This window comes from Molossus molossus, unplaced genomic scaffold (genome assembly GCF_014108415.1).
Source record: "Molossus molossus isolate mMolMol1 unplaced genomic scaffold, mMolMol1.p scaffold_m16_p_15, whole genome shotgun sequence".
NCBI lineage: Eukaryota > Metazoa > Chordata > Mammalia > Chiroptera > Molossidae > Molossus > Molossus molossus.
The window spans coordinates 20,948,469-20,967,752 of NW_023425350.1; the positions used below are offsets into that span (position 1 = coordinate 20,948,469).

Genomic DNA, 19,284 nt, shown 5'->3' on the forward strand with positions numbered 1-19,284 from the left:
TGCAACCAAGGTACGTGCCCTTAGCAGAAACTGAACCTGGGTCTCTCTGGACCACAGGCCGACACTGTAACTACTGAGCCAAACTGACCAGGGCTATCTTCCTGTTCTTCTTCTTCCTCCTTTGATAACTTGGCATTTTGCAAAAATAATTTAAATATACATTATTATACCCTGTTTACTGTTTATAAATGGAAGGGAAGGGGATTAACATGTATTGAGTGCTTAACCGTGTTCCTAGAACTTAACATGGGAAATCTTTTATAGAACATTCACTATTTGAGGAGGATACTAAATAGTCATCATTTTCAGTAGATGACCTACGACCCAGGGAGATTGTACAACTTGACCAGTCATACAGCTGGGAGGAATGGGAGCCAGGCATCACGTTTAGGCAGGCCTGTGTTCTTCTCTGTGTTAACTTGAAGACTGGGGAAAGATTTATGTTAAAAAGCACATTTCCCCATCATCTTAATGTGCATGTGAACTATAGCTAACAAAGTTGTTTGTTTTTCAAATTGGTGTATAATTTTTTTTTTTCTTTTTTATCCTCACCCGAGGATATTTTTCCATTTTTTGTACAGATAGAGTGGGAGGGAGAGAGAGGAAGGGAGAGAGAGAGAGAAACATCGACGTGAAGGGACACATCGAGTGGCTGCCACCCACATGACCAACCAGGGACGGGGACAAACTGCAACCGAAGTACGTGCCCTCAGCGGGAACCGAACCCGGGTCTCTCCGGACCGCAGGCCAACACTCCAACCGCTGAGCCAAACTGGCCAGGGCCAAATTGGTGTATAATTTATACATAATAAAATGCACAGATCTTAAGTATAAGCTTGATGCATTTTGACCATTACATATTCTTTAAAAAAAAACACCTTTTTTTATTGATTTTTTTTTTTTTTTTTTTTATAGCAAGAGGAAAGGAGAGGGAGAGAGAGACAGAAACATCGATGAGAGGGAACATCGATTGGCCCCCTCCAGCATGCCCCTCACTGGGGTTTGGGCCCATAACCTGGGCATGTGCCCTGACCAGGAATCAAATCGGCGATCTTTGGGTGCATGAGGTCGATGCTTAACCACTAAGCCACACTGGCTGGGCTAAATATGTTTTTATTGATTTTTTTTTAGAGGGGGAGAGAGAGATAGAAATATTGATTAGCTGCCTCCTGCATACCCCCTACTGGGGATCAAGTCCACCTGGGCATGTGCCCTGACTGGGAATTGAACTGGGACCTCTCAGTCCATGGGACGACTCTTTATCTACTGAGCCACACTGGCTGGGCCCATTACACATTCTTATGCAGCTACTTCCCAAAGCAGATATGGATGGTGTGGCCAGCACAGAAGGTTCTTGTGTGCCCGTTCCTCTCAGTCCATGGGACGACTCTTTATCTACTGAGCCACACTGGCTGGGCCCATTACACATTCTTATGCAGCTACTTCCCAAAGCAGATATGGATGGTGTGGCCAGCATAGAAGGTTCTTGTGTGCCCGTTCCAGTCTGCTGAACCCCTCCCCTGCCCCCAGCTAGGTAGCTACTTCCTGATTTCTCTCGCCACAGTTCAACTTTGCTTTGTCTTGAATGTCATATAAATATAATTATATACTATGTCTTCTTTTATATCGATGTCCTTTGTGTGCCTTTCTCTCTGGGGTTTTCTTTGGGGAGGAGGGAGGTGGTGTCCATGCGAGTGGGGCCAGTTGCCAAGCAAACAAGTCCTGAAACAAGAGGCGCCGAGTATTACTGAAAGGGAAGGGGAGGGAGGGGACGTGATACACAGATGATGTCTCTAGAATAGGTGCTACCTCCCTTTCACTGCAGACGGATCCGAGGCTCAGCAAGGTGAGCTGATAAGGCCGACGTGTCACAGCTGACCAGGGGCAGAGCCGAGACTTCAGGTCTGGAGGCTGTCCTGTTTAACCTAGAGCCTGTGCGGGCCTTTTCCACATGCTAAGGTTTCTTTTTCTGAAATAGTTAAAAAGAAAATGAAACTACCTTCCTCACTCTGATAACCAAGGCCCGGGGAAGCCAAGGGTCAGGGTTATCAGACCGGGAAACAGCACGCTCCTCGGAGAGCCCCAAGTGGAGCAGGGTGCTGGCCAACCTGGGGACGTGGGAAATGGCTCATTCCTGGCCTCGAGCCCTGGACGCTTTTGTAACTGGACCTAAGGCAGCTCAATTCCTTCCTGCTTTGAAAACTCCAGGATTCAAAGGCCAACACCTTGTGCTTCTGGCCAAGATGTGGGTGAGACTTGGCCAAGGACTGCAAGGTTTGTGTTGGCAAAGAGGGTAGCTAGGCTTTTGTCTTTGTGGAGATCCGTCAGCATTTATATGAGAATTGCTTCTTCCATGTGAGAAAACTTCAACTCTCTTCAGGGGCTGCTGGTGGTTCCCCACCATCATTGTCTGCTTGCTGCATCCTCCAAGCACGGTCTGTGATGGAGCTGAGAAATAGGCTTAGAACAGAGTGGAACCGGAGTTTGTGTCACCGAAATGGATCAGAGATGCTGGCTAGGGGTTTAGAAGTCATTACATGGGAGCATCATGTGACGTTGGTATATGTAGGACGTGATGGACTCCAGGACTGTTCACACTGATGAAAATGAAATCCCTCTAAGCATCAGGCTCAGAAATATACTTAGATTATTTTATGATAAACCAAATGAATTTTAAATGGACTAAATGTATGCTAAATATTACTTCATTTCATAGAAAAATTAGGAATAGAAGTGGATACTTAGCAAATTTTCTAAACTTTGAAACAAGATAAAAAAATCTTAAAGGATTTTTTATGACTTTATTAAAAAATATGTGACAAAAATATTTGTAACAAATAGGAAGATAAAAATCTAATATCCTTGTTATATGAAGAGTTAACATCTGCTACAGGAATGAAATGGGACAGAATAGAGGACTCAGGAACAGACTCGATAAGGATGAGAACTTAGTGTATGATAAGGATGGCATTTAAATCTGTGGGATAAAGTTAGAGCATTCAGTGTGTATTGGAATAGTTGGCTAAGCATTTGGGACCAAAAACTGAAGCTCTGTGTCACTCCTTAAACCCAAATAAATGCAAATGGATGAAGTGCTTGAGAAGAGGATTGTGTGAGGTTAGAGCATAGACTCTGGGCTGGACAGCCTGGGCCTGTCGCCTGCCCCTGCCGGTCACTGGCTGTGTGACTCTGGGCGAGTTACCTCAACTGCTTTGTCCTTCGGTTCCATAAAAGGGGTGTGGTGGTAGCCCCTGCCTCACGGGTGCCGCGAAGGTTCCAGGGGACAGTGCTGCATGTTGCAGGCACGTAGGAGTGTCCCCAAGCGTAGCTGCTGCCATCGTCATCGTCAGTAACGGAAGAGTAAAAGCCTGAAAGTACTAAAAGAAAATAGGGTAAATATTTTTATAAGCTTGGGGGTGTCAGAAAATAGATATTTTTTAAATCCTCATCCGAGGAAAATTTCCCATTGATTTTCAGATAGAGTGGGAGGGAGGAGGAAGAGGAGGTGAGAGAGAGAGAAAAGGAGGGAGAGAGAGAGAGAAGGAGGGAGAGAGAGAGAGAAACATGGATGTGAGAGAGACACATTGATTGGTTGCCACCCACACAACCCCAAGGAGGACTGGGGATCGAACTGCGACTGAGGTACCTGCCCTTGACCGGAATCGAACCCGGGACTCTTTGGTCCACGGGCTGACCCTCTAACCACTGAGCCAAACCAGCCAGGGCTAGAGAAAACACTTTTAATCATGACACAATGCCATACTTCACTAAGGAAAGGATCGAGAGCATTGATATTTAAAATTTCTGCATGTGAGGAAAGAGGGACTCTGAGCAGTAGTGATGGGGTCTGGAGGTCACAGTCCCTCCTAGGGGCAGGCTGGGACGTGACAGCCATGCATTTCTGCTTCCCAAACTGAAACTGCAAGATGGTTACTAGAAGCCAGGTCAGTGCCCCAGTGAGATTTTGTTTCAGTGTATTTAGTTTGTCTTGGTCTTTCTACTTAGTTTCCTAGGGCTGCTGTAACAATTTACCACAAACTAGGTGTCTTCAAACAACAGACATGTATTCTCTCCAGTTCTGAAGGCTAGAACCTGAAATCCAGGGGTTGGCTGGGCCATTGCTCCCTCTGAAGGCTCCTTCCAGCTCCGGTGGCTCCTGGCATCCCTTGGCTCGCGGCAGCATCCCTGTGTCTACCTCCCTCTTCACTACCGCTTCACCCCCTCTGTGCCTGTGTGTGCTCTCCTCTTACAAGGACAGGAGTCCCTGGCTTTAGGGCCCACCGAATCTAGTCTGACCTCAACTCATCTCATTATATTTGCAAAGACCCTATTTCCAAATAAAGTCACATTCTGGGGTTCTGTATGGACAGGAGTTTGAGGGGACAGTATTTGACTCACCACAACTGCCACGCTCCTTTGCAGGGAGCAAGCAGTGGCTTTGAGAATAGAGGGGTTGGTAAAGGTGGGGAGCGGGTCCAACACACCGTCCTTGGGAGCTGTGGGGGCAGCAGAGGTGACGGGCACAGAGGCGCCAGGGCAGCCGAGGAGGCCTGCTGGTCACAGGAAGGCCCTGCAGCAGACAACTGGGTGTTTGAGCACCTGGAGTGGTGGAAGCGGGGGACGAGCAGGGGGGAGCTGGCAGAAAAGCAAATAAAGCTTTTCAAAGAGAGAAACTCACTTAGTCGTGTGTAATATTGAAACATAAGACTGGAATCCCAGGCCATGGTGGAGAAGTTGAGATTTTTAAAAAGCTTCTATTTTTAGGCTTCAGGAAATTGTGCTATCACCTGAAATACCATGCAAAACGTTGTGTATGTGGGTAAGTACATGGTCTGGAAAGAGGGCTCAAAACTCTCATCGGATCCACATAGTTGTCTGGAACCCGGAGAAAATAACCAGAGTAAGAGAATCATCTTTGGAGAAGACTACAGGCATTAGTTTTCCGATACAAAGGCGAGTAGCCCTTCCCTTCTAATCACTCTAGAGTAGAATTTACCTCTGTAATTTGTTATATTACAAATGGGAAAGTATCACTGAATGCATTTATCTGTTGCTCCAGTTTTTGAAAGTTCTCCATGTTCCCAAACTGTGTGAATACTCGTGCACGCACACGTCCTCCCAGCCACCGGCTGTGTCTGCTGCCCTTTAGCCGACTCTGCAGCGTCTCCCCACACGGCTGCCACTTCCCTGCTCCATCCTCTCTGGAAGCCCTGCCCGTTAGGCTTTTCTCCACCTGTCTACTTGAGGTGCTGTTGTCAAGGTCCCTGCCGCCACATCCAGGGACCGCTGTCAGCTTCAGGTGTCTGCCTCTTGGCCATATTTAACAGTCGGTCCTGCCTTCCTTCTTGACCACTTTCCTTGACTTCCAGGATGTCACTCTTCCTACCTTACCTGCTGTGGCTTCCTAGTTTCCTCTGCAGAACCCTCTCCCTTTCCTTCTCTGTGACAGTGACTCTAACTCCGGGCTCAGGCCTCACACTGGTTTTCTCCCCATATATACAGTGGCCCAGGGGAGCTCACTAGTCCTTTGTTTTTCTCTCGGACCTTCCAGAAGATCTGTAAGCGAGTTGAAAGTGTCCCTCCATGGGGCCCCTTCATTCTTTTCATGTGGGCTGTTCAGTGTGTTGCATCGTGGTTGTACCTTTGCAGTTTTGTCCCTGTTGGCTCATAGTCCCCGGGGGGTATGGCTCTTCCGGCAATGTGCGCCTGATGGGAGGGGCTAGAGCAAAGCCCAGGGCCTACCTTGTGCCCCACCTGATGAGTTTGGACCACAGGGAGAACTCACCGCTTGGATATACTTTGCCCCTCCTCCCACCGAGTGGTCCTGCCCCTCAGGACACCCCCTTACCTCTGCCAGGGTCCATTCTCTTCCATTGCCCATCTTCTCTGGTAGTCACCCAACCTCAGCATGTGGGGGGCAAGTAAGTGAAGAGACAGCTTTTGGGGCCAGCGAGGCCTCCTGGGCCTATTCCTGTCTGCTTCCCCCTAGTCGGGCCTCTGCCCTGACGGCTGGCACTGGGCTCACAGTGTGTGTGGGGAGAATAGGCACAGCCAGAAGGTCTTCTTGGTCCGCCTGTCGCACTTCCCCACCTTCTTCACTGGACTGGACCAGCCGGGCCCATCTTCCAGGTCCGCACGCGTTCACTCGTGTCAGCCCATCAGCCTGCGCTGCCTCGTCTCCATCGTGGAGATTAACAATAGAACTGTTTGACCTTGGGACAAAATGAGCTCAACACAAATTAAGAAAAAATTTAAATGTCTTAAAAAGGAAAGATATTTGTTCCACAAACATTTAGAAAGAGATTTTAGTTCACTAATAATAAAATAAATGAAATTCAGGATAACAGCTGTATATACCATTAGTAGAACAAAATATCAAAGATTTAAAAAATATGTATACCCCGTGCTGATGGAAAGGATACATTTTCGTATATGACTGGTGGGTATATGGCTTGATTGAGACCTTTTAGAAACTACCTAACTTATCTCTAGAGTTGTAAAATGTTCATTCCCTTGACTCCATAATTCTGTTCCTGGTATTCTAACCCAGAGATTTTCAATCGGTGTGCCCCAAGAATTCTTAAAATGTGAAATACCTGACTATTTAGTCAGGGACACTGACCTCTTTTCCCTTAGATTGTCAAAAAAAAAAAAAAATGACAATGGCCAACACAATAGCCATCCAGTGTGAATGAATTAAATAATACCTATTTTTTTGTCAGATTGACAAAAAATATATATTTTGGTGTGCCACAGAATTTTAGTACTTGGTTTATGTGTGCCATGAGATGAAAAAGGTTGAAAATCGCTGTTCTGACCAAAGGAGAGCTTTAGTGTGAAAAACACCGTTAGTCACAAAGAAATACATTGACATGCTATTTACAATAGTAATAACAACAGTGATAACACGTGAACACAGCCCGACTACCCGACTGCGGGGCATCATTAGATGTGGTCTTCAACACAACAGAATATTTCGAATCTATTAAAATGATCTATTTTATATGAAAGCATGAAAAAATTCTACAACATGATGTTCAGTGAGAAAGGTAAGATAAGCCCTGGCTGGTTTGGTTTAGTGGTTAGAGTATTGGCCTGCAGACCAATGAGTCGTGGGCTCAATTCCAGCCAAGGGCACGTACCTCAGTTGCGGTTTGTCCCCAGCCCTGGTCAGGGTTGTGTGAGAGGCAGCCACTCGATGTGTCCCTCTAACGTCAATGTTTCTCTCTTTCTCCCTCCCACTCTATCTGAAGATAAATAGAAAAATATCCTCCAGTGAGGATAAAAAAAAAAAAAAATTTAAAGAAAAAGGTAAGATAAAACAGTTTACTTAGTATTATGTTTTTAAAAATGTACACATAGTAAAAAGACTAGAAAGAAATTCACTGTAATGTTAGTAGTGCTTTTGTTTGGGAATTTTATTTTCTCTTTTTAATTTCATTAGTTCCGATGTCTTGGATAAATTTTTTATTTTTTTAAAATATGTTTTTTGTTTTTTATCCTCACCCAAGGACATTTTTCCATTTTTTGTTCGGATAGAGTGGGAGGGAGAGAGAGGGGGGAGAGAGAGAGAGAGAGAGAGAGAGAGAGAGGAGAGAGAAACGTTGATGTGAAAGGGACACATCGAGTGGCTGCCACCCACACGACCAACCAGGGCTGGAGACAAACTGCAACCGAAATATGTGCCCTTAGCGGGAACCGAACCCGGGTCTCTCTGGACCGCAGGCCAACACTCTAACCGCTGAGCCAAACCGGCCAGGGCTAAAATATGTTTTTATTGATTTTTTTTTCAGAGAGCGAGAGATAGAAACATCAGTTGGCTGCCTCCTGCACGCCCCCCCCCCCTTCCCCTGGGGATTGAGCCTGAAACCTGGGCATGTGCCCTGACTGGGAATCAAACTGGGACCTCTCAGTCCATAGAAGGACGCTCAGTCCACTGAGCCACACTGGCCAGGCAATTGGAGAAATTTTTAATTTAAAAAAATCACAGAAGCCTGTCTTGGTTTGCTTGATTCAAAATTTGGTTCAGAAATGATAATATAATGATCAAATTTACTAGCATACATAGTTTATAAAAGAGAAATCTTTCCCATGTAGAAGAACTTACTGTTAGTAAGGAAGAGATAACAGAGGGGTAAGGAGCTGTGCTTCCTAAATTAATATGGCAAAAGCTTGAGAGCAAGAACCAGGAGCGGGCTGTGGGTTCAGATCCAGCTCTCACGTGCCGTCTCGGCAGCTCTCCCTGTCATTGGCAGGAAGGCCCAGAGTCCCCTCATTGTTCCCGCCCGTAGGCTGTCGTGAGGGGATGGATGTTGTGCCAACTGAGGTCCCAGAAAAAATAAAATACTTTACTAATTTAGTATGCTGCTTTTGTACACGTTAGTAATTATTTTAATAGACTATCACTTTCAAAACACGTTGATTCTTGAAATGTTTACAGACTGAGCATTTAAAACGAGTGGTGCATATTGATGCACTTTCTTCTGTATTCTTACTTTCAGATTTAAAACCATGAATGGGATTGTAGTATGAATTTCATTACTTTACGATTTAAAACTACACATGTGGGATTGTAACGTGAATTTATAGGCAGAGATAATATACCTCGTCCAAACAAGAAAGGAAAAACACAATTGAGTGTTTTCCTGTCGACTTTTATCACTGTGTGTAATTAGGACCATAAGTCTGAGCTCACCTTCCCGATTGTTCACAGTGCAGGGGCCTCATTTCCTCGGCCACGTCTCACGCGTGGCTCGGCACCAGGGGCTAGGTGACACCCGGGTGCGTGTCTGCTAGACGCACTTTCTGAGAGAGGCGTGCTCGTTCAGTCTTCCTTTTGGGCACCTATATTTAATGAGTCAGTGCTGCGTGCCAGGCACCCTGGTGATACACGCTGATGAGATGTGGGCCTCGCCCTGAAGTTCAGAGTGAAAACAGAGATGTGGGCACCCTCTCTCTGGAACCTTGCTGCTCACAGTGTGGTCTGCAGACCGTCAACCTCGGCATCACCTGGGGCTTGAAAAATGCAGAATCTCGGTCCAGGGTGGATCGACATCTTCATCCAGGATGCACACCAAAATGCCCGCGGGCGATGCCAGTGCCGTCAGCCCTGGGCGAGGTCAAGCTGATTCTGCAGGTAGATCCCCGTCACAGCAGTGGATGATTGAGGATGCACTCTCATTGCCTCTAGGAAGCTGCCTTGAGATCCGTCGTCTAATACAGATAGCACAGAGGTGCCTTGTGTCACCTGTGTAACCTGCGGTGGGGCTCAGCCCTCGGCCTGCATCCCAAGCATCTGGGATAGACAGTGTAAAGGCTAAAGAAAAGCGAGACAGCCAGGAAATTGCCAGGTGGTGAGGGGACCTGGGTAGTTGGAAGGACAAGAGATACCTTCTGGGTACCCTGTGTGCCTAGTGCAGATGCATTAGCAGCTTATCAGTCAACAGTCAGGACGAGCCGGGACCTCTTTAAGGAAGAGGCACCTGGGATCTGTTTTCACTCTTGGGAAGACGGAGTGTGAGACATGGACGAGCCGTGCTGGGGGGTTTGCGGGGCCCAATCACGGGCCCGGGAGGAGTCTGGCTGGAGCAGTGCGCACGCTGTCAGGGTAGACGTGGTAAATGTGGGAGCAGGGAGGCCTGGTCACTCACAGCACGGCAGGAGGAGGAGGGCGCCTGAGCTCTGCCGGGAGGGAAGCCTGCAGGGCCTGAAAGGGCCCAGAGAGGCCATCAGCATGCAGTTCTCCAGCGTGGCTCAGGGTGGCTCGACTTTTGTTTTTTAAAAAGTGTAAGGATGATATTCTCACAGATCTCACGAGGCTTGTCATTGTCATTGAAGATGGTGATAGTTACCTTTGTTTTTGTTATTGTTTGGTTGTTTCTAACTTACCAGTTTCTTCTGTGCATTTTTTTAAGGTCCTTAAAATCCTGGTGAGGGCAGTGAATGATGGGATGACCGACCGCAGCGGCGATGTCGCAGCCGGCCTCAAAGGAAAGCTGCAGGAGTTACTGGGCAGAGTCACGTCGAGAGTGACAAATGACGGGGAGCTCTGGAGGCTGTACGCCGAGGTGTATGGGAACGGGCAGAGCGAGAAGCCTGCGGACAACGAAAAGGCAAGTCCTCCGCTGCTGCTCTGGGGTGGAAATTGTGCAGCAGATCTGCTGTTTGATGGTTGGAGGAAAGTTGAATGGTTTGAAAGATAAGATGAATGTGCTCAAGTTTTCCATTTTGATTCAGTCTTTAATGTAAGCACTTTGAATTGTGGGCAGGTTAAGACTTGTAAGCATTCATCTTTTCTCTGTCCAAGGATGTTTCTTATGCAGTTGTTGTGTCCTGCCAGAGGGTCTCTCCAAGCTGCTTCCCTGCCTACCAGGGCTGCGGCACATGGCTGGCTGTTGTGATGTCCTCTGTGCCTCCGCAGGCTCCTTGCTCAGGACTGAAAGAGGGTTTACCTCTGAGATGGGGACTATGAAAGGGAAAAAGAACAAGGAACAAATAGGAATATGGGAGAAGAGCTTTTAAAGCCTAAACATGGAGTGGTGACAGAGTGGCCCTGGGGGCCCCAGCACACTGCTTACACTCTTGTTGTGCCTTTGGCCTTGTACCTTAGAACTGACAGTGGCCTCCAGACTTTCCGGTTTGGGACAGTTGTGTTCTTTAAAACACACACACACACACACACACACACAACAAATCAGGTGCAGTCCTGCATGTGTTTGGAGTTAGCCACAGCACAGCCAACCTGGGGGATTCCAGCCGTCCTCTCCTCCCTTGGCCCACCCAGCTGGCTTCTCCCAGAGCCTCGTCAGCTGGACACCCGCCCGCGCCCACGCCCGCTTTTTGTCCTTCCATGGCCTCTTGAATCACGTGTTCCCTGGTCTGTATGGAATTCAGGGTACTCTGAATTCTCTGATCTGTGACTTCGCCCTCAAGAATTGTGTTGTAAAAGGAAGTGTCTTAAACACTTGTGAATTGACTCACCGCCCAGTAACTCCATAGCTTCATCAAGGTCTCACTTCATTCTCTTAACTGGTCCCTTAAGCTGATGGCTACAGATGGTAAGGAAATGTGTGCACTTCTTATAAATTTCCAAACTGGGCATGTGTATGTTTCTGTTTGGAGGGAAGTGTCTCCGTCCAGACACACCCATTTGATGTCATTGCTGATGGCTGTTAGGTTGCCTCCGCACCCTTCTCAGACCAGGAGAGAGCCAGGGGTCCCACAGATGCTGGTTTCAAGTTGCAGTTAGTTCCGTATGACTTCCAGGAGCAGTCTGAGGTGTGGATTCCACTTGTTACTCTGAATGTTGTCCTTTTTCTTTCCTCAGGCGTTCCAGTATCTCTCTAAGGCGTACAAGTGCGACATACAGTCCAGTTGTTGGGAGAAAGATACCGCGTTGTTTAAGAAGCTGGTGGGGAGAGTCTTAGAGCTGGCACACGGTACTGGGCGTGGCGCTTGCTGTCCACGCATACTCATGTACTTTACTGATGAGAGAAAAGCAGTAGTCAAAAGTAAAGTTTCATTACATGTAATTTCAGATTATTTTTTTAGATTGAAACTGTTCTATTTAATCAGCAAACATTTATAGACCAGCTACTATGTAGCAGGCACTTTCAAGCAATAAGAAGATAGGATAGAGGCTTAACCACCATTTGAATGAGTGACAGGTATTAGAAACTTCAGAGACTTGCAGTATCTTCACAGCCGTGTTTGACCTTCACGCCTCACACGTCTGTCTGCTTGCGTTGATTATGTAGTGTTGAGGATATCTGTTAACTTCTCCTGACGCATAGTCTTCCTTTATAGATGAAAGTATTTATTCATAAAATATATAGATTTCTGGGACACATAGCAATATACAAAGAGCTGTTAAATATGTAAAAGAAATTTAAAACTATGTAATCAAGTATCTTTGAGAATGTAGTGAGTGATACTTGAGGGGAAGAGTAACCATATGTATAAAATTGTATACCTGTGGGTAAATATATTCCAGGTAAAGGCTGCTTTTAATTATTTGCATTAATGAAAAAATATACTAGCTAAACTTAGTGATGCATTTTTATATTTATATTGGATTATGGGTGTGATGCCCTGGGGTTGCAATTCAAATGAAATAATGAAGCCACAGTGGTAAGAACTGAATCACAAGACTGAACGTCCTCCTCTAAATTCGTCTGTAGCTGTTGGTCATAGCAAACGGGGGGCAGTGAGGGCGCATGGGAGGACAGGGCTCCAGGATCCGGGAGCCCGAGGGCCAGGTCTGCTCTGCCACACACTTGCTGGGTGACTCTGGGCAAATGACTTAATCTCTCTGAGCCTTAGCGCGCTCATTGGAAAAAGGGGGGTAAACCAACCTATGGTAGTTGTGAAGAATAAATGAAAACACAAACATAAATGAAAAATGTGAATTAAAAAAATACTTACCAGTATCTTACACAGGTTTGAATGTGAATCCCCTGCTTTCCTACCCACCTCTGGTTCCTTCTGGTAGCACATCTGAGCTTTATGATGAGGACTCTAAAGAGAGAAAAAGGAGAACAAGGATAAAGTTTAACTTGCCTTGAAAGACATAGTGATATTAAACAAGTTAGAAATGGGCTTAGTAGTTAATAATTCTACTATGGCTTTTGAGATCATTGATAAAAAATGCGTAGCTATCCAGGTTCCTGAGCCACCTACCCCTTGGCAGGTAGGCGGACGTGCTCCACTCTCGTGGCTGGGACGCGGGAAGGCCGGACGTGACTGTGGAGGCGCAAGGAGGTTGGCCGACCTGGCCGGGGTGCAGGCGGCTGTGCTGGCCTCGCGCTGGGTGGGCACAGCTGGAGTCGCGTCCTCATGCCTTCGGCCTTGTGTTTGGGGAAACACACATGAAGCTGTGTTATGTATGTAATCATATCAGGGTGCAGTTGGCTTTGAAGAATTGATCTTCAACCTGCCAACCCTAAGCACTTCTGTGAAAAGCTGGCCGTAAACCGTCAAAGCCAAGGTGTTTTCTGTGTTCACTGAGGGATGGTGGTAACCCTGTCACGTATAAACTTGCAGGTTAGAGGAGTGCTGTAGGGAAAAGGTCTTCATTTTGCATCTTCAAGTTACCTCTTTTCATCAGGGCGGTGCTTGGAGAAAAGCAAGTGTCTGTGCTTTGAAGTCCTCCTTCGACTTGCACCACGGTGTTGGTGCTCCCACCGCACTGAGCACCCGTGGGGGGGACGCGCAGCGCTCGTTCCAGTGACGGTCTGCCTCTGGGGGTGAATCTCATCCTTCCTCTGCTGCTGCTGTGTGCCGGCGCTCGGTGGGGGGCTGGGTCCTGTTACTCTCTCCTCTTGTTTCATCTTTTGCCCTGGCACTGTTCTCCACCTCACCCAGTTCTGAAACGGAAATGTAACGTTGAAAAACTCTCCACATCAGCCCTGGCTCAGTGGTTAGAGCGTCGGCCTGCGGTCCGGAGAGACCCGGGTTCGGTTCCTGCTAAGGGCACGTACCTTGGTTGCAGTTTGTCCCCGGCCCTGGTTGGGTCGTGTGGGTGGCGGCCACTCGATGTGTCCCTTTCACGTCGATGTTTCTCTCTCTCTCTCTCCCTCCCACACTATCTGAACAAAAAATGGAAAAATGTCCTCGGGTGAGGATTAAAAAAAAACTCTCCACATCAGCCCTGGCGGGTTTGGCTCAGCAGTTAGAGCGTCGGCTCGCGGACCAGAGTCCCAGGTTTGGTTCCCGATAAGGGCACGTACCTTGGTTGCAGTTTGTCCCTGGCCCCGGTTGGGGTTGTATGGGTGGCAGCCACTTGATGTGTCTCTCTCACATCGATGTTTCTCACTCTCTCTTCCTCCCTCTCTCTCTCCCGCTCTTTGTGAAGATAAATGCAAAAATGTCCTCGGGTGAGGATAAAAATAATAAATAAATAAGTAAATAAATAAACTCTCCACGTCATGTATTCCCTCCTGGATTGCTAGTTCTTTTTTTTTTATCCTCACCCGAGGATACCTTTCCATCCTTTGTTCAGACAGAGTGGGAGGGAGGGAGGGAGGGAGAGAGAGAGGGAGAGGGAGAGGGAGAGGGAGACATCAACGTGAAAGGGACACATCAAGTGGCTGCCACCCATACAACCCCAACCAAGGCCGGGGACAAACTGCAACCGAGGTACGTGCCCTTAGCGGGAACCGAACCCGGGTCTCTCCGGACCGCAGGCAGGGCTGGATTGCTATTTCTTGAGAAGAGCCGTGTGCTTCGGGAAGCTGGATAAGCTAGTGCAGTCTCTGCACAGTGTGGGAGCCCTTCCTGCGCCTGTGCGGTCACCGCGCGCCTGTCGTCTGTGTGCTGGTCTTCGTCTGTGGCCTTGGCGTTCTGTTTTCTGGGAACGACCAGCAAAAGGTCCGTCCTTCTTTGCCATCCAGAAACTTTTAAAATAACAGTTTTGCATTTTAGCTACAACGTGCCTGGAGGAAACACTGTCCTGGATCTCCTGGTGCTTGGAGTGGCAGGTTCTCGCTCGCTCTAATTTGCTCTGTTTGTCTTTTTATCTGTCTATTGTCTATCTCCATCCCAAATGCCTTTTGGAAATGGGATTGAGGAAGGGGGTTAATAGAGTGTATGTTTGTCTTTTTGCTCTATTTTTTTTTTCTCAGAATGAAAATAAAGGATTGAAAAAAGAATCACAGCTGTTTCTGATGTAAGTTAGGTATTAATCAGCCCAAATACCTCAGCCATGGTAGTTACAACTTTCCTTTGCTGAGGGACACAAACACCCGAATCCTCCCTCTCTGTGGGTTAAGCTTTTTGGACATGTCTTTAACATTGCCGATGACCATGCATCTTTTCACTGCTTAGCTGAGAAATGTCAGAGTCTAGTTATTATTTTGAAGTAGGAATGTCAGACCCAGTTCTCGCCAGCCATGGGAGATACAGTGACGAGTGACAAAACTGTTCGTCAGGTAACTCCACCGACTGAGCAAGGCCACGTGCAAAGAGAAATCTGTTTCCTGCCCTGGGCTAAGAGCTAGGTGCTGAGTGGATTTCAGTTGGTGCATGCCTTAGTGTAAGTGTCGTGTGGTTACTGTTGTGTTTGCAGTGAGCATCATTCAGAGGAACAAAAACAAGAACAGATCAGTGGAGAAATACCGGGCATTATATTTTTACACTCTTTACAAGCTCTTATGCAAAAACAAGCTCTTTGCTTGTTCTTATTAAACTTTAATAGCTGGGCCCTGGCCAGTTTGGCTCAGCGGTTAGAGCGTCGGCCTGTGGTCCGGAGAGACCCGGGTTCAGTTCCCGCTAAGGGCACGTACTTCGGTTGCAGTTTGTCCCCGGCCCTGGTTGGTCGTGCAGGTGGCAGCCACTCGATGTGTCCCTTCACGTCGATGTTTCTCTCTCTCTCTCCCTTCCTCTCTCTCCCTCCCACTCTATCTGTACAAAAAATGAAAAAATATCTTCGGGTGAGGATAAAAAAAAACAAAACGTTAATAGCTGGTCCTCTGCCAGGAAGGGTTACGCCCCCTTCATAATTTCAAGTTTTAGGAAAATGGGCACCCCAGAATGATAGACTTCATTCTCCCCCACTCCTTGCGGAGGCCAGGCGTGGCTCAGGGCCCGAGCCTGACCGTGGTCACGTCCGAAGTGCCAGCTCACAGGTTGTTGGTGTCGGTTCTCCCAGATGGCGATGCAGACACTGGGTGGGGAATGGCAGTAGAAACTGAGCTGTAGATGTCTGCCACGTCACTTCCTCGGGCTGGTGCCATCAGCAAGTGTGGATCCCCATTTGGGACACTGTACCAGAGACCTCACACTGACAGTGCCCATCTGTTTTGTCCTCTGTGGGCACTTTCTGTTCAATTCGATTTGTCTGTTTCTGCCTGATTTCAGTGTGTGTGTGTGTGTGTGTGTGTAGTCTCTTACCAATGATCTGTAACTCACCAAAATTCACCTATTTTTCTCAAAATTCTCTTTTTACTAGTAAGTCATCCTTCTTAAAGAAAGATAAAGGGGAGAATTATGCTCATAATTATTATCCTTTTTCCAAATTAAAAACTTTCCTTGGAGAGATATGTCTAAAGTCTATTGCTATGAAATCTTGATAAGCAGCGGTGGGGTGACCTGTGACCCTCACCGGCAGTCTCTGTGGATGTCCTGTCTCCCCAGTGGCCGTGAGATGCAGCGAAAGCAGATCCAGCCCCCAGGAGGCCGTGCAGGCGCTTTCTTCAGCTCGACTGAACTTGCGTGGCTTGTCCTCCAAAGCAAAGGTACTGGGGCCGGGAGTTGCCTAGAAGTGCCAGATGGAAAACGGTCTTTTGTATCAGCCAAGTGCTCTTAAATCTTTCACGTCAGGGCTCACTTAGGTCCACATTGCATTTTTGATATTAGCCCCCATGCAGTTATGGGCACTGGTGAGGATGGGCCCAGGGTGGACCACCCTGAGTGTGGGTGAGCCAGGACTCTTAGGGTCTGCTCACAGCAGCCCTGCACGTCCTCTCTGCGCTCGAGGAGAACAGCTCTCTCTGCTTCTTACACGCTCAGCCTGCGGCACATCGGCCACTGTGGGCGCCCTGGGTGGAACCAGCACATCAGACTTACAGCTTCACGAATATTTTTGCTTATTTCTCATTTACAGTAATGCAGAAATGTTTCCTTTAAAAAAGACTTATATGCGCCCTGGCCGGTTTGGCTCAGTGGTTAGAACGTTGGCCTGCGGTCCAGAGAGACCTGGGTTCGGTTCCCGCTAAGGGCATGTACCTCGGTTGCAGTTTGTCTCCAGCCCTGGTTGGTCATGCGGGTGGTGACCACTCGATGTGTCCCTTTCATGTCGATGTTTCTCTCTCTCTCTCTCCCTCCCACTCTATCTGAACAAAAAACTGGAAAAATGTCCTCGGGTGAGGATAAAAAAATAAAATAAAAAAGACTTATGCGATGAAAACTGATTTAGAGAAAAAATAGTGAGTAGTTTGTATGTGGATTTGACAGGAAATGTTAAGGTCGATGGGCGACTCAGGTTGGACACAGAAAACGCATACCTTCAGCTCACACATGCAGCCCGCAGACCCGCGCTGCCAGCCTCCGGGCTCAGCAGGCCTGGGCGCCCGGGCAGAGCGGCAGTGGGCCTCGGGCGGCTCCGCTGGAGGGCTCAGCGGGCTGGGCGCCCGGGCAGAGCGGCAGTGGGCCTCGGGCGGCTCCGCTGGAGGGCTCAGCGGGCTGGGCGCCCGGGCAGAGCGGCAGTGGGCCTCGGGCGGCTCCGCTGGAGGGCTCAGCGGGCTGGGCGCCCGGGCAGAGCGGCAGTGGGCCTCGGGCGGCTCCGCTGGAGGGCTCAGCAGGCCTGGGCGCCCGGGCAGAGTGGCAGTGGGCCTCGGGCGGCTCCGCTGGAGGGCTCAGCGGGCTGGGCGCCCGGGCAGAGCGGCAGTGGGCCTCGGGCGGCTCTGCTGGAGGGCTCAGCAGGCCCGGGCGCCCGGGCAGAGCGGCAGTGGGCCTCGGGCGGCTCCGCTGGCGGCGAGAGCGCCTTTGCTCTGATTTTATTGTGCCCGTTTATTTGTTTTCTTTTACCAAATCTTGGTCATCTTTATGGCCTCTGAGTCCTTAGTTGTTATTAATTTTGAAATAATTAGCAAAAAGGGTCTGATTAAGCTGAACGTGAATACAAAATATTTTTGCTTGTATACACAATGAATCAGTCTGTTTCCTTTGGATGAATAATACCCATTCATCCAAAATCCATCCCCTGACACTGACCTGACTGACCAGTGTCCACAGCAGCCATTTGGAAGGACAGAACCCGGGCCGCGAGCCCTCCTGGCGCTGCAGCCTGTCCCGTCCAGGGGGGCGGAGCACGTCCTGCCCTCGCTGCTCCGATGTGGGGTCTGTGCAAAGGGAGTTTCATTCTGTACTGTTTCTGCTTGTCCTCTGTGCTGCAGCAACTGTTCCCAGATGTGGCGAGTGGAGCAGTGTCCGCGGAGCTGGCCGCCGAGGTAGCAGCCATGGACGACGTGGCCGTCGCGCTGCAGGGCCTGAGCGACCAGCTTCGGAGTCGGTGCTGACCGTCGGGCCGTTTCCGGGAGAGGTGCCCGCCCCCCGCTGGGCTCCCTCACACCTGCGTACCCGGAACACGGAGATCGATGTGTAAAATAAAGTTCTCCTTTATGGCTAGCATTCTTGTTTTTGTGATTTTTCCAAATGTTTGCATTTCCTGAAGTACTTTAGTGAAAAGTCTCCTATTTTTTTTAGCTTAGTTATAGATGAATTTAGTGTTTTATATTATTCTTGAGGTATTTCAGCAAAAAGCAAAACAAATTATAGTTTTATTTTTTTAGCATAGGGTTTATTCTCTCTCAGCCTAAAATGATTAGATCATTCTTTGGAAAAACTTGGTCTAAACAGGAAAAGAAAAACACAAAAACCCACATACTACAAGTTTGTGGAATCATTAGATTGTCTGCTCTATTGTCCAAAAGTGATACAAGAGTGGATTTGGTGATGGAAACCTTGACACTTGGTGAGATTTTGTGTCTGTGTCAGAAAGATACAGGCTTGGCTAACTTAGAAATGTGGGCATGGTTTAACTTCTAAACCAGGAAAATGCAAGAAGAGAAATAGCATAACTCAAACCTTGCCTCACCCATTAGTACTGGCAGCCAGGCCGACGCTCGTGTACACCGCCAGCCCTGGAGATGGTCGTTTAAGAAGGTTGCTGTGCCCTGGCCGGTTTGGCTCAGCGGTTAGAGCGTCGGCCTGCGGTCCTGAGAGACCCGGGTTCGGTTCCCGCTAAGGGCACGTACCTCGGTTGCAGTTTGTCCCTGGCCCTGGTTGGTCGTGCGGGTGGCAGCCACTCGATGTGTTCCTTTCACGTCGATGTTTCTCTCTCTCTCTCTGTTCCTCTCTCTCCCTCCCACTCTACCTGAACAAAAAAATGGGAAAATGTCCTCGGGTGAGGATAAAAAAAAAAAAAAGAAGGTTGCTGTGAGTGACGACAGCCATGAACAGTGCCACGTCCCACACGTGCCAGAGCAAGATGCTTTCTTAGTAATGTGCATGGAAACACACACTGAAGGCAGCAGCTGAGCTTAATCATCTTTCTAGAAAAATCCTGGTGAGGAATTCTGAGCGCTGGCTCAGGTTGTTGGATTTGGGGTTCCATGCAAGTCATTTGACCCTTGCTTTTTTCCATATATATTTTTTAAATATGCATTAATTTCTATTACTTGCATCTTTGTGAATTTCAGCTGCCTTTGGGAATTTAAAAATACATAATCCATAAATATAAGTATCCTGAACATAAAAAAAACAGTCTTTAAAGACATTCATCAATGG

General features: G+C 48.1%; 1 protein-coding gene across 4 annotated transcripts in view; it reads left to right on the top strand.

Moving 5' to 3' along the window:
* Nucleotides 1–18,104, top strand: part of TTC27 (tetratricopeptide repeat domain 27) — a 162,549-nt gene extending 144,445 nt beyond the window's left edge. For 2 of the 4 annotated variants that reach the window (XM_036263220.1, XM_036263221.1), the window contains 4 exons: nucleotides 9,915–10,112; nucleotides 11,327–11,438; nucleotides 16,132–16,232; nucleotides 17,892–18,089. In XM_036263220.1, coding sequence (XP_036119113.1) covers nucleotides 9,915–10,112; nucleotides 11,327–11,438; nucleotides 16,132–16,232; nucleotides 17,892–18,014 — 534 coding nt within the window. In that variant the 3' untranslated portion in view covers nucleotides 18,015–18,089. Of the gene's footprint in view, nucleotides 1–9,914; nucleotides 10,113–11,326; nucleotides 11,439–16,131; nucleotides 16,233–17,891 lie in introns of all 4 variants that reach the window. The other 2 variants (XM_036263218.1, XM_036263219.1) reach the window with 2 other exon arrangements.
* The last annotated feature ends 1,180 nt before the right edge of the window (nucleotides 18,105–19,284 follow it).